The following is a 12034-nucleotide window of genomic DNA, read 5'->3' on the forward strand; positions in this document are numbered from 1 at the left end:
TGGGATTCCCGCTACCAATGCCACCTTTGCTGCCATTCGTCTCTTAGAACATGATGGTTCTTCAAATGCTGTTATTCAGAGATTCCCCATTTGGATAAGGATCTCACTTTGATGGCTTAACCAAAAACAACAAGGAGCTGTTCTGAGTTTTGTCTTTTTTTGTTTTCATAGCAATGTAGTGTAGTGTTCTGTGATTTTTCTTTTGACTTCTCATCTCTAAGAAAATTCAGTAAAGTTAATGACATGTGTTTTCAAAAATACTTGGTGTTTTAACAGCTTTGTGTATGGATCTCTGTTCTAAACATCTAGACAGTAGTTCGCCTGCTTACATGCTGATGTTTTGGAGAAAGTGTTTGCAAAGTTTAGCCTTTACAAACGGCATACTAGAAAGTTTGGTGTGCAGAAGCTAGACCCCAGGAAACATATCCCGTTTTCATAAAACTAAGGCCAATTTCAGGACATTGATGGATAGCCTCAGTCATGTCATTGGGATTTTTGTAGTCTGGAGGGTCCTAGCCTATTGTCTGGTTAGGGACAGGAGTTTCTACCTTGTCTTCGAAGGTGCGCTTCAACTGGCATCCATTTTGTAAATATCCTAGGTGTAAGCTTGAGGCAGACTGAGGGCTAGATAATGATGATGGATGCTGACCTTGAATTTAAGGCACCGCTTCAATTGAGAAAGACATTTTTCACATCCAATGTTGCAATAAAATGCTGCATTTGTATACTTGGGATTCATTCTTTATGCATTTGTTTTGGCACCGCAAATCCAAGATGAGCCTCTAATCTCTAGACTTGTCAATAGTAAGAAGTATTTTGAACAGGCTTCCTTCTTTACAAGCAAGCAAATTTCCATTCTCACAAGCGTTGGCTGTAAGGGTTGATATTGGCAGCCCAGACAAATGCCAGTTTGTGACACACCTAGACAATTTGTCTGATGGTATTAGATGCTACTGGTGCAGGTAGTGTTTGATTTGTCTCACTCATCCACAACTGGAAGACTGAATACAGAGGAAAGATGTCCATTAAGGTCCTATTTCCATTGTGCTTTGGGTTCAGTAGTAAGCTTGTTGCCTCTGCCTTCACCCAATCTGTAAGAAGTCTACCCTCCGTGTGTGCACAATGGCTTTGCTGTAAATGCAGAGGCATGCCATCTATGCGGATAGCAACAAGAACACGCACATTATCTTATGCTTATCTGTATTGAATGTTTGCAGCATCTTCCATGGTCTGTATATCTGCATATATTTATATTTATGCTTCACAGCTCTGTCTACATTCATCTAAACAGGTCAGATGCATTATATAAGTCTAAGATCTTTGAGTGGACTTCCATCCTAAAATGATGTGTCTTCATCAACACTTACCTATGTAGAGCTGAATAGGTGTGCCTCTGATGAAAAACGCCATTTCCCTTGGTCAACTCCAGTAATGATGGCATAGTTCCATGCTGATTTTCCCTTTTTGACAAATGTGCCTTCCTTATGTCTGTCTATCATGTGGTTGGTTGTTATTAAGACTTTCCATCCTGTGTCACATCTCACAGTTATATCTAGTGGTACTTTAGTCACCCTATTTATGATGTATACCATAGATGGACTCCCCCCTCCTAATCAACCTTTCTTTCACCTTTCCTTGTTCATTGTTGTGGATGGTGTCGCTCAATTGGCTGAAAGCCAGGCCACAGCATCAATGTCCTATTTTGCATTAAGGTGCATCCTTAACTGCATTATGAGAAACCCCAAATCCCAGATACAGTATGATATAGGTGTTGTGGTCCTTTTATGTTTTTCCTCCTGTCACATATTTCACGTGAATCATAACAGTACGGAAGCATTAGACACAAGCTTGTGAATGATATATCAGGTGAATAAGCCTCAGTAGGAATGTCAGTAGGACCTGCCTATAATTGTCCAATCATCATCTACTTCATTCCCCGCCCAGAGGAAATATATACACATTTACGGTTATGATCCGTACATTGGAAGCTGTAGTGGGAAGTGGCCAAGGAGTAAGGTCATAATGATGTCACTGGTGTAATGTTGATGGGCTCTCGTGTGCAGAGAGTTCCATGAGTGGTAGTTGGCGAGTGAAGAGGTAAGCAGCCTGGTTGGTGGTTCTGGTGTATCAAGAGAGGGCTTTAACCCTGGACCCCTAAGTGGACGTGGTAAGAGGAAGTCAAATAAAGATGATCTGTCAAACACTTGCATGTGTCATCTTTTCCTTATCATCTTCCTCTGTGTGAGGCCTGCAACAGAGGGTGGGGGACCTTAATAGAAGTCTTCCAAACAATACAGCAAAAGCAATGCCAAACATGGAAACAAATTCCTGCTTTAGAAGGGACCGAAAAATGTAAGAATGTCGCCAAGACTCCCATGAAGACACCAACCGGTAAACAAATATAAGATAACCTTTGGAAGCTTAGCTCAATGCCTTTCCCTGAATGATCTCAACCAATAAGATGTTTGGGAAAAACGGCTACATCATGTTATTCTGCCTCGGATACCCAGCCTGGTATGGGAAACCCATCAAAAAATCAGATTTATGTAGTTTTTACGCACCGGCTGGCGGGCAGACATGGCGTTTAACGGCCCGCCAACCTGAGTTACGTGACGTTAAACACCATGTTCGCGCCCCTCACCGGGTCATGAAAGCTATTCACACCCTGCGATTTCCCAGGTGTGGATAGTTTTCGTTTTTTCCACTTTGTACAGGAGATGTGCGCGGCGGGAGCACATTTCCAATTGGAAAGAAAAAAAAAATAATCAACAAAAATGGCTGCAGCCATTGAAATGGAAAAGGGACTATGTCCCTTTTCGGCTGATGGAGGCCATGGAAAACAGGTTCCAAAATGGCTACCATCATTCGGGCCTGTGAAAGGCGGATTGGGATTGACCAATCTGACGTTCCCGGGTGAAAATGAAGTATCCATTCTCTTTGGACATTCCATGTGAACTGCTGTGGTTGAAGGAACTGTACAATGAAATTCTTGCTATGTCCAAAATGTACCGCTGGGCCGACTTCCCATTGCATGCCAGCCTGCTAAACTCACTGGCAAGCATTGCCCCCGGTTCCTACTCCCTCTATAAAAACTAACTGGGTCTCATTACTAGTCGGCCGGTATCCCGGCTGTAGTATCGGCCAACTGTAATAGCGTTAGCGTCCACTGGTCCGGTGGTATTGCCGCCAGATCACAGGTTGGACGTTAACAGTAAACCTCATTGGGTCCAATGGGGCATTTCTCGGTGCTAATACCGCACCTAATACAACCAGAGGTAATACCACTGAAAACAGGGCGCCGACAACTATGAAACAGTCGTAAGAAAAATGTCCACCATAATGTACTTGAACGAACACTGTTTAAGTGCCCTGCCTCGCACTGGGAACATCTACGGGATGACCCAGGCAGCCAGATACCTCCCCAGGCTAGCAAATGATGTACCTGTGAGTGTTATGGGAGAGGTCCCGTCAACCCCAATTAGTCTCTTTCTTAGGGCAGTGGACAGCCACATCGAAACAGTTAAGTGAGTGGTTCCCTTAAGAACGACTTCTCCCACTCGAAGAAATAGGAACCATATAGATCCAGCTACAGAATCCTCTCCCCGTGCCCAAAAGGGAGCATTCTCTAAATTCCTAGCCCAAAGAGAGCTCTGGGACACTGCAGCATTAACAGAATTTAACACTGTGGGCAGGAAAAAACACCTAGCAAAGGAATCAAATCTCTTCATGAATACCTCTCAGATATCGGAGGCACACTACATTCCAAGCGTTCGGACATCAGAAACACATTACATTTTTCTCTGGATCTTGTGGAGCAAAACGAGCAGGCCCTGAGAGCCATCAGCACTATCCTGGAATACACGCACAGCACACCCTCCGTGATCACTGACACAATGAGCATTTCCATGCAGCTTGAGCCCAGAGGGCTCCAGCAAGGAAACGGCAGGACATCCCTGAAGTGCGCTCACCCAGTAAAACACTAGCAAACGCTCACAATGCTTAGTCACTAGGGGGCCACTATGGGCACCCTGAGACACTGCAAGAAAGGGAAAAAGAATCCAAAATGGCCCGTCAGCCGTCAAAAGGGTTGGCCCAACATCAAAGCCCCAAACCACACTGTGTCGAAACAATTAACCTCAGCCAATCAGAGGCACATACATACACACACATCCTCCTCCAGAGGTGCAAGCTATCACCAAATCCCAACTGAGGTGATGGGTCTAAGGGCTATATAGGGCTAGAGGTGGTCAGAGAGAGTGGAAGGAGCATGGAGGAGGAGGTTGGAGAAGTTTGAAAATAGAGCGGGAGATGAGCAATGAAGTAGTGCTACAGGAACAACAGGACATGTGGAGACAAAAATTGGAGGAGGTGGAGAGGGATTTAGAGGAGGTGGTAGAAGAACATCAGGAGGAGGTGGAGATAGATTTAGGGAAGGTGGTAATGGAAAATAGGAGGAGGTGGAGAGATATTTTGTGGTGCTAAAAGAACATCAGATTTCTTGCGCTGCTCTAGTGAGTCAGATCAGGAACGAACGAGAGGACGCGCTTTGCACAAGGCAAGGGTCAGGGGCTAGGCTACAATCTTTCTATTTTGAGCTTGGGTTTGACCCTGAGGAGAACCTTTGTGTGTCGATTAAATCTGTTTTGACCTTAGAACTTGTGTTCTGTGTCTATGTGGTTCTCCCACTTAATGATATTTTATTTGTATCATGCTCAAACACAAGTGATCGAGCTCATACACTCAAACACAGGATTAAAATGTTATGTGGTACTTACCCAATGGATTTTTATATTAATATATGTCTTTTTCTGGACCATAAATTGATAAAGGGAGACACAAGGGCTAAGATCCATTTTCTCAACACTGCCTGTCAATAGCTGAATGTAGATGTTGGGATGGCGCAAATTAATAAATTACTTTCTCTTCCATTGCTATCCTGCCATGGACTTCATCAGAAGCACCACTTCCGACTTCTCTTCCTTCATCATTTTGTTAAACTGTCTGAGATCCAAAACTGGCATAGTTGAAACTATTGTATCAAGAGTAGACAAAGGAGGGAGATGAAATCTGAGTAGGGGGACACACAGTTTGCAAGTGATACTTCCCCATCCATTGACTGCCAAGTGCCATGGTAATCCCTATGGCAATTCCTAACCACTACACACCCATCTCTGCCCAAACGCAACCTCTTTGCGGTATCTCTATCAAACCTTGCCGTAAACGTCTACCGGTGCTCTTTTAAATCAGACTTGTGAGTGTTAATGGATTCATTGCAGCTGCGAATGTGCTATTGGAGTAATACAAATGTCCAAGTGTGCCACTTAAAATATAAACAGAATGTGAATCCTCACATATGTCACTTCCTCTGAAGTCCTTTTAAAAACAAGCATTGGCAAAGCCAACAGCGTTGGCTTGTGGATAGGTATTAGATAGGCCTTTGCTAGACACTGCTACCATATGCCCATGTAATCATAAAACTGTTTGGCCGCTTCCATCCTAAGGACAGGTAGCTTGTGGCACTCCCTGGCTAATGCCTATCCCATGCCACCACAAATTCCCAAACTGTTTACATTGCCAAAGCTTGTTTTTTGTTATTTTGTTAATTTTTCACACATTAGAGATACACATTAACCTACTCTTTAGAATAACTTTGTTTAATCCACTCTTTCGTAATGTACAAACATTATTAAGGATTGTGCATGGACTATTGCAGTTTATTCTTCTGGTAAATTATCTGTCTTTTTCCTCACTATCATTGATTTCCTAAGTCATTAACTCTGGACAGACGGTAATCTTACATTGACAATGTTTCTTATAAATGCTTTATACAAATATTTCAGTTGTGTATGGTAGGTACTGATGTTCTAGTCTTACAGCTCAAGGCATAAAATAAGCAGTGTCGCAGAGCAATTTGCTATGCAATTCTGTAGGTTTGCTAATTAAACTGGCACTTGTGCAGCAAAGTTAGTTATTTAAGTTTCCCTGTTCAATGAAAGCACAACTCATCCTGCATTCCTTTCTTGCCTTCAGAGCTCCCTCCACCCTATTTTCTCGGTTCACTGCAAGTTCAAAGGGTCTTTTGAAGAGAGAGTGCAGCAGTAAACACCCTCTTCACTCATGTGCCAAAAGGCCTGTGGGGGGTGCTACGCACATTTTATTTTCATTTTTCAAATAATTGCAAACCAGAAATAATCAGGATAGTACAGTTATTAAACTAACTGTATCCTGCCCGCCAAAGATGAGTATGTGTTTGTTATATTGTTAAAAAACGGCTTTTAATTCCTTTTCTAAAAATGTAATAGGTTACATAATGCATAATTACAGTATTGCTACTGTAAAACACTGCATTATCTCCATGCTTTACAGTGAAGTGTATCCAAATCTCAGTGTCAACTAGATTTCATTTTGTTGGGGAAGATGCATCATACTGACGAGTGGACACTTTGGAAAATGTACATGACCACTCGGCCACATGCTTTGATGGCAAACCTAGTCCTGTGGTCTGCTGGTTACATACAGCTTGCAACTAGTGCTTAATCCATGAGCTGATCCCATACTCCTTGACATTCTATCTTACTATGTTGGTTTATACCCACTACCCTGAAAGAGAGATGGCTGCAAACTACAATATTCTGCCTAGTTTGACCAGTTCTCTGCCTGCTATGCCATTCACTCTGCTTAGTCCTTTACATAATGAATACACTAAGTAAATATCAAGTTAGCTTTAAGTAGCGATCAATAGTTTCAGCCAGTCCGTACATCTACAGACCTACTGCAAAACTGTACACTGTAGCTCGCCTCCAGAGCTCACTTTGCTCTATGATTATGATTGCATTATATATTTGTACTTGCAGTAGTGAGAGCTGGCCAAACAGTTTTAAGAGCCTTTTTATCATGTCTATTTATTTGTGTCCATTCATGCAGCTAACCTTTTTACACTCATACAGGGCTTGCAAAGTATTTTCGCCCACTCGCATAGTCCAGTAGATTTTAAGAAGGGCCAATACCATTTGCAGGGGATGTTGGAAACTTTTATTTAAATTTTACTTTGTTTGAAGTAAATGTCAAATAAAAGTTTCACTGTGCATGGCTGGCCTCTGGGCCGCAACAGTGTGCCAAACTAAAGTGGGTTTGTGGTTTTTTTTACAGAAAGAATTTGCAAGGCGTGACGTATCTCACTTGTGTCTTACTTCAGCTGTATAAAAAACAAAACTTCTGTATTATTGCTTATTTTATATCTTGGGTACAAGTATCTTCTGGTGACATTAAAAACAGTACAAAATTGCTAATCAAATGGGTTTGTTTGCTAATTAAGAAAAATGTAATTAACAAACTCTGCTAATCAGTTTCAGAAAACTAATGTATGCCTTGCAGCTCAGACAACTACCATTCTTATGTATGTGAAGTACTGCTTTTTATATTAAATATCAACTCTCTTATTAGAAAATGGTTAGGGAAAGGAATTAGTACTCCAAATGCACATATTTCTTTACACACATACTGTACTATTGTTTCATTTGAGGTTATAGCGAAAAATTGATAAATTCAATGAAAAATAAAAGAATCCCAATACTATACTCACAAATTGTAAACATTCTATTTTTTAATATAGTGAATGTCACTGGTGTTTCATCTATTTCAAGGATGTCTGAGGCGCAGTGACAACATTATTTGCTTAGGATATCACATCTCTGAGCACGACATATGTGCTGCCTGCGACACCATGATGTTAGTAATATAAACTTACTCTCATCTTGATTATGATTAACCAAAAAAACATTGTACCCCTCTTACCGGCTGTACCGAATCCAACAGCTTTGTTAACTGGTAGAAGCGACGGGAACTGGAGGCTGGATTGACCCTCTTGCAGGCAATAACCCGGTCAAGTTCCTTTATGTAGTTCAATCTTAGTTCATCAAAGCACTTCTGATTCTTTAGACCTTCCACCGGAACTAAAAAGAAAAACAATGGGTGAAAACTTTTGTTAGGTAGATACTGGAGTAGGGAGCTAATCAATCATTAATTCATTGCTCACTGATTATGTCCTCACACAATGACCTAATTTAAGAATACGTAAACTTAAAATAAAATAAAGCTAGAAAACCAGACAATGACTTATTACATGAAACTATTACTGCCCAATACAATTTCTTCTGTACTCTATATATAATGGGTTTGCAACGTTTGGCTTTCCAGATGTTTTGGACTACCACTTCCATCATTCACATTGTCCATGGTGCAGTAAAATGGGAGCCATAGTCCATAACATCAAGAGAACCGCAGGTTACAGACGTCTGATTCATAATCACATGCTTGTGGCACCATCCCCTCAGGTGGACAGAATACTATTTTAGACAAATAAACAGAACAGTCTGTTGTTTAAAAAGAAAAACAAATAAACACAATCTTTCAGAAATTATATCTTTTTTATGCTTTCTCATATGTGTGGCTGCTAGCTTTTAAGCTCAACCCCTCCAAGGCCGAATTCCTATTCCTCACCAACATCATCAAACACCCAGGCATACACACCTGGCTATCAACCATGAACACTGAGGGCCTCACACCTGAGCTCACCTCTTGGATCATGTCCCAAGGGTTCCACATCGACAAACACCACTCCTTGCAGAGGAAGTCAAGCCCTTCCTCCCTGCTGACAGCTTTAAATCCACCGTTCAAGCACTGTTCCTATCCCACCTGGATGGGGGCAATGCCCTCCTCGAAGGCCTCCTGTCGTTCTCCCTTGTGCCCCTGAGAAGTGTCCTACATGTAGCTGCCTGCCTCATCAGCTGGTCTATACAGATACAACCACATCACCCCAGCCCTCATCGATCTTCACTGGCTCACACGGAATGCGCAAATCACTTTCAAATCTTCCAGCTACCTCGCAGAGAAACTCAGCATCTCTGGTGGCCAGCGCACCACCAGAAACCAGGACACATGCAGACTTGAAATCCACTTCTGCCAAAAAAGAAAGAACCAGAAAACAAGCCGGCTCTGCCTATTCCCCAAGACTATGGAACCTCCTCCCTGCCAGCATCAGACTCGCCCCCAAGCACCTGTAATTCAGCAAAGTACTCAAGACCCACCTCTTCATGGAGTCGCTCCTCCTCAACAACTAGGCCATCATGTCGCCCCATGCGCCGCCGACGTCCGCCCCTCTCCGCCCTGCCACCCTGTACAGCTTCCCCCCTCCCTCTGTATCCTACCCCTGCTGTATATCTGTTCTGGTACCTCTGCAAAGCACTTGTTATGCATCTGTACTGTTGTATACCTCTATAAAGTGCTCTGTTGTGTATCTATATTGTTCTATACCTCTTTAAAGCACTCTGTTGCTTCTCGAAGTTAGGTCCCCACTCAAGAAAACCATAATAATAAAAATAACAATGAAGACATTTATAAGTTAGCCTAATAAAGCTATGTGACAAGATGTCATAAGGAAAGCTCTGACAAAAAAGGTTCACCGATTTACTGACAAAAAAAAAAACCTGAAAGAACGTGGTCAGCAAATGATGACTCAAAGGGCCTAATTACGAGTCTGGCGGTAACCTGACGTTTTTTTCCGGCTCGGTTACCGCCAGACTCGAATAACCATTCCGCCTCTGTGATGCCCGGAATAACTGAGGCATTACAACCTCGGTGACCCGGGAATTTCGGAGCGGAATTCGGTAAATCCCCATTGAGTCCGTCAGGACTCAATAGGAATGGGGACCATGGAAACACCGGCACCATCTTGTGATGGTGCCGGTGTTTCCACGACTGCCTGCAGGCGGGCGGTGTTAAACCCGTCAGGTCAGGCCTGGCGGGAATGACACCGTCGCCTGCAGGACTCAATCACTCGGTATGGAAATAACGGTGGCGGCGGGTTTACTCACTCTCTACTAGCATGTTGGGATGTTCTCACTCTCTACTAGCATGTTGAGTCTTAGTCTCACTCACTTTCACACTATTATTTCTCTCCATCAGGGTACATCAAATCAATGCTTTGTCGCTGGGTTTTCTGACTCTCAGGTAATTAACACTGTCTCCCAGAAGAAAGCATGCTCTTTCCCTCCGGTCGCTTCTCTGCGCCAGCTAACAGTTGCCTTATGTTTGCTTTCTTCTATTCCTGACACTTTGGGTTTGTCCCTGTCCGAGAATCCGGCATCTTAGCCTTGTGCTACCTCCCACTGAAAACATCTCTCAACCACAGTACTGTGACTGAAGGTTCTGAGTATTCCCTCTCTCTGGCACCTTCTGCATCGGGTCTAGTGGTGGATTGTTTGTTACTTGTCCCCGATGATAAGATCCTCCTGGTGTCTGCCCTTCCTCAGAGCCAGGACTGTTGGTCCAATGCCTTGTGCTCCCCCACTGCCTCAATTGCCCCTTTTCTGTGTCTCAGGTTCCTAAGCTTTCTCTCACACCTTTTCTCCAGGGCAACTGTTAGTGCCTGACTTCCTCTGACCGCCTATCACAGGTGATCACATTGTAGACAGCAAGACACTCAAGACACGCAACGACATCTACAGCATTATACAAGCTTGGATGGCGAAGCATGGGCTCTGTCAATCATAAGACGACAGAGTTGCTTCTCCTAGGCTCCACTGCCAAACTGAACAAATTGGGTGCGCTATTCACATCATTCAACATTGTTGGCAATGTAATTAAAGTAGCCAATGTTGTGAAAACTCCAGGAATTTACATTGACTCTGCGCTCACCCTATCGAGACAAACCAGTGCCTTGGCTACCTCCACAGCTCATACCTGCAAGCTCATTACGGCCTGCCGCCCATACTTGACTACAACTAACTGCAGTTCGATAACCAGAGCATTAGTTCTATCGATACTCGATTATTGTAATGCCCTCTACCTGGGTACGTCACAACAACACCTCAACAAAATGCAAGCCATGCAAACAACAAAATGCAAGTCATGCGAAATAACGCTATCAGATCAGCCCTGAACATTCCCAGGAAGCAACACGTTTTTGCGACCAGACGCTCAAACTGGCTTAACATTAAGCAAATAATTGACCTGAACACACTCTAACTCACCCACAAGTGCCTTACCAACCAAGGCCCTACTAACCTGTCCAAAACCATCACTCATCATTCCACCTCTCGACCTATTAAAACAGCGCAGTTACACTGTGTCTTCATCCCTCGATTCAAGCTACAACGCGCAGGTGGAGCCAGCTTCCCAGTCCTCGCGGCTAAGAAATGGAATACACTCCCAGCATCATTAAGAGAGAAACCTTCATTTTGCTTATTCCGGAAAAAGGTTAAAACCTGGCTACACAAGCTAGACCTTAATGTGGTTGTATAATAGCTAGGCTAATTGGATACAATCACCACCTGCTGTACTTATGTAAACTTGACTAGTTTGTAATGTTGACCTTGTATATTTGTATATATGTGTATCTTCATCTATGCTTATTTCTACTGTACTCCTGCTCTGTATTTTCTTCTCTGTTGTAACTTGCATGAATAGCGCCCAGATACCCAGGGGCTTGGTTGCGCTCTACAAAGAAATAAACTAAACTAGACTTCCAATTTCCTCCACCGTCCAATGAGAATGCCAGTGGGGTTTTCACCTTAGGTATACCATGGGATTGGGTCTCTCTTGGCTAGTCCAGCTCCTATTGATAGACTTGAATGACTCACTAAGACGATTCCTACACTTCTCACTTGTAGCACTACTCTCATATTCTACACCGCTCTGAAGTCTGGCTCTGGAGCAGGTCTCCTTAACCCCAGATGTGGTGACTACCACAACATTGCTGACAGTGCCTCTCCAGGATCTGCATTTCCACTCTGCCCGACATACTTCCAGATCACTTCCCCCTTACCAGAGTCAGACATCCCCCTAACAAATTTGTTGTGTGTTTTTTTAATGAAAAATAAAGATCTTTTTCACTACAGTCTATTTTCATCTAGTAGTCTTCATGAAATAGCTGATGGGTGGGCCACTTTCCCACATGTGTCAGCTCTACAAGTTCATGTGCTTTTTTATTACCCGTCACGGTTGCTTGACATAATCCAAATGATCTCAAGATACT

At 43.1% G+C, this 12034-nt stretch overlaps 1 protein-coding gene across 1 annotated transcript in view; it reads right to left on the minus strand.

Moving 5' to 3' along the window:
• AR (androgen receptor) overlaps positions 1-12034 on the minus strand; it is a 1337360-nt gene that overhangs the window by 198858 nt on the left and 1126468 nt on the right. Inside the window, exon 7 of the mRNA XM_069612517.1 lies at positions 7795-7952. Coding sequence (XP_069468618.1) covers positions 7795-7952 — 158 coding nt within the window. The remainder of the gene's footprint in view (positions 1-7794; positions 7953-12034) is intronic.

This window comes from Ambystoma mexicanum, chromosome 5p, assembly GCF_040938575.1.
Source record: "Ambystoma mexicanum isolate Mex_15411 chromosome 5p, UKY_AmexF1_1, whole genome shotgun sequence".
NCBI lineage: Eukaryota > Metazoa > Chordata > Amphibia > Caudata > Ambystomatidae > Ambystoma > Ambystoma mexicanum.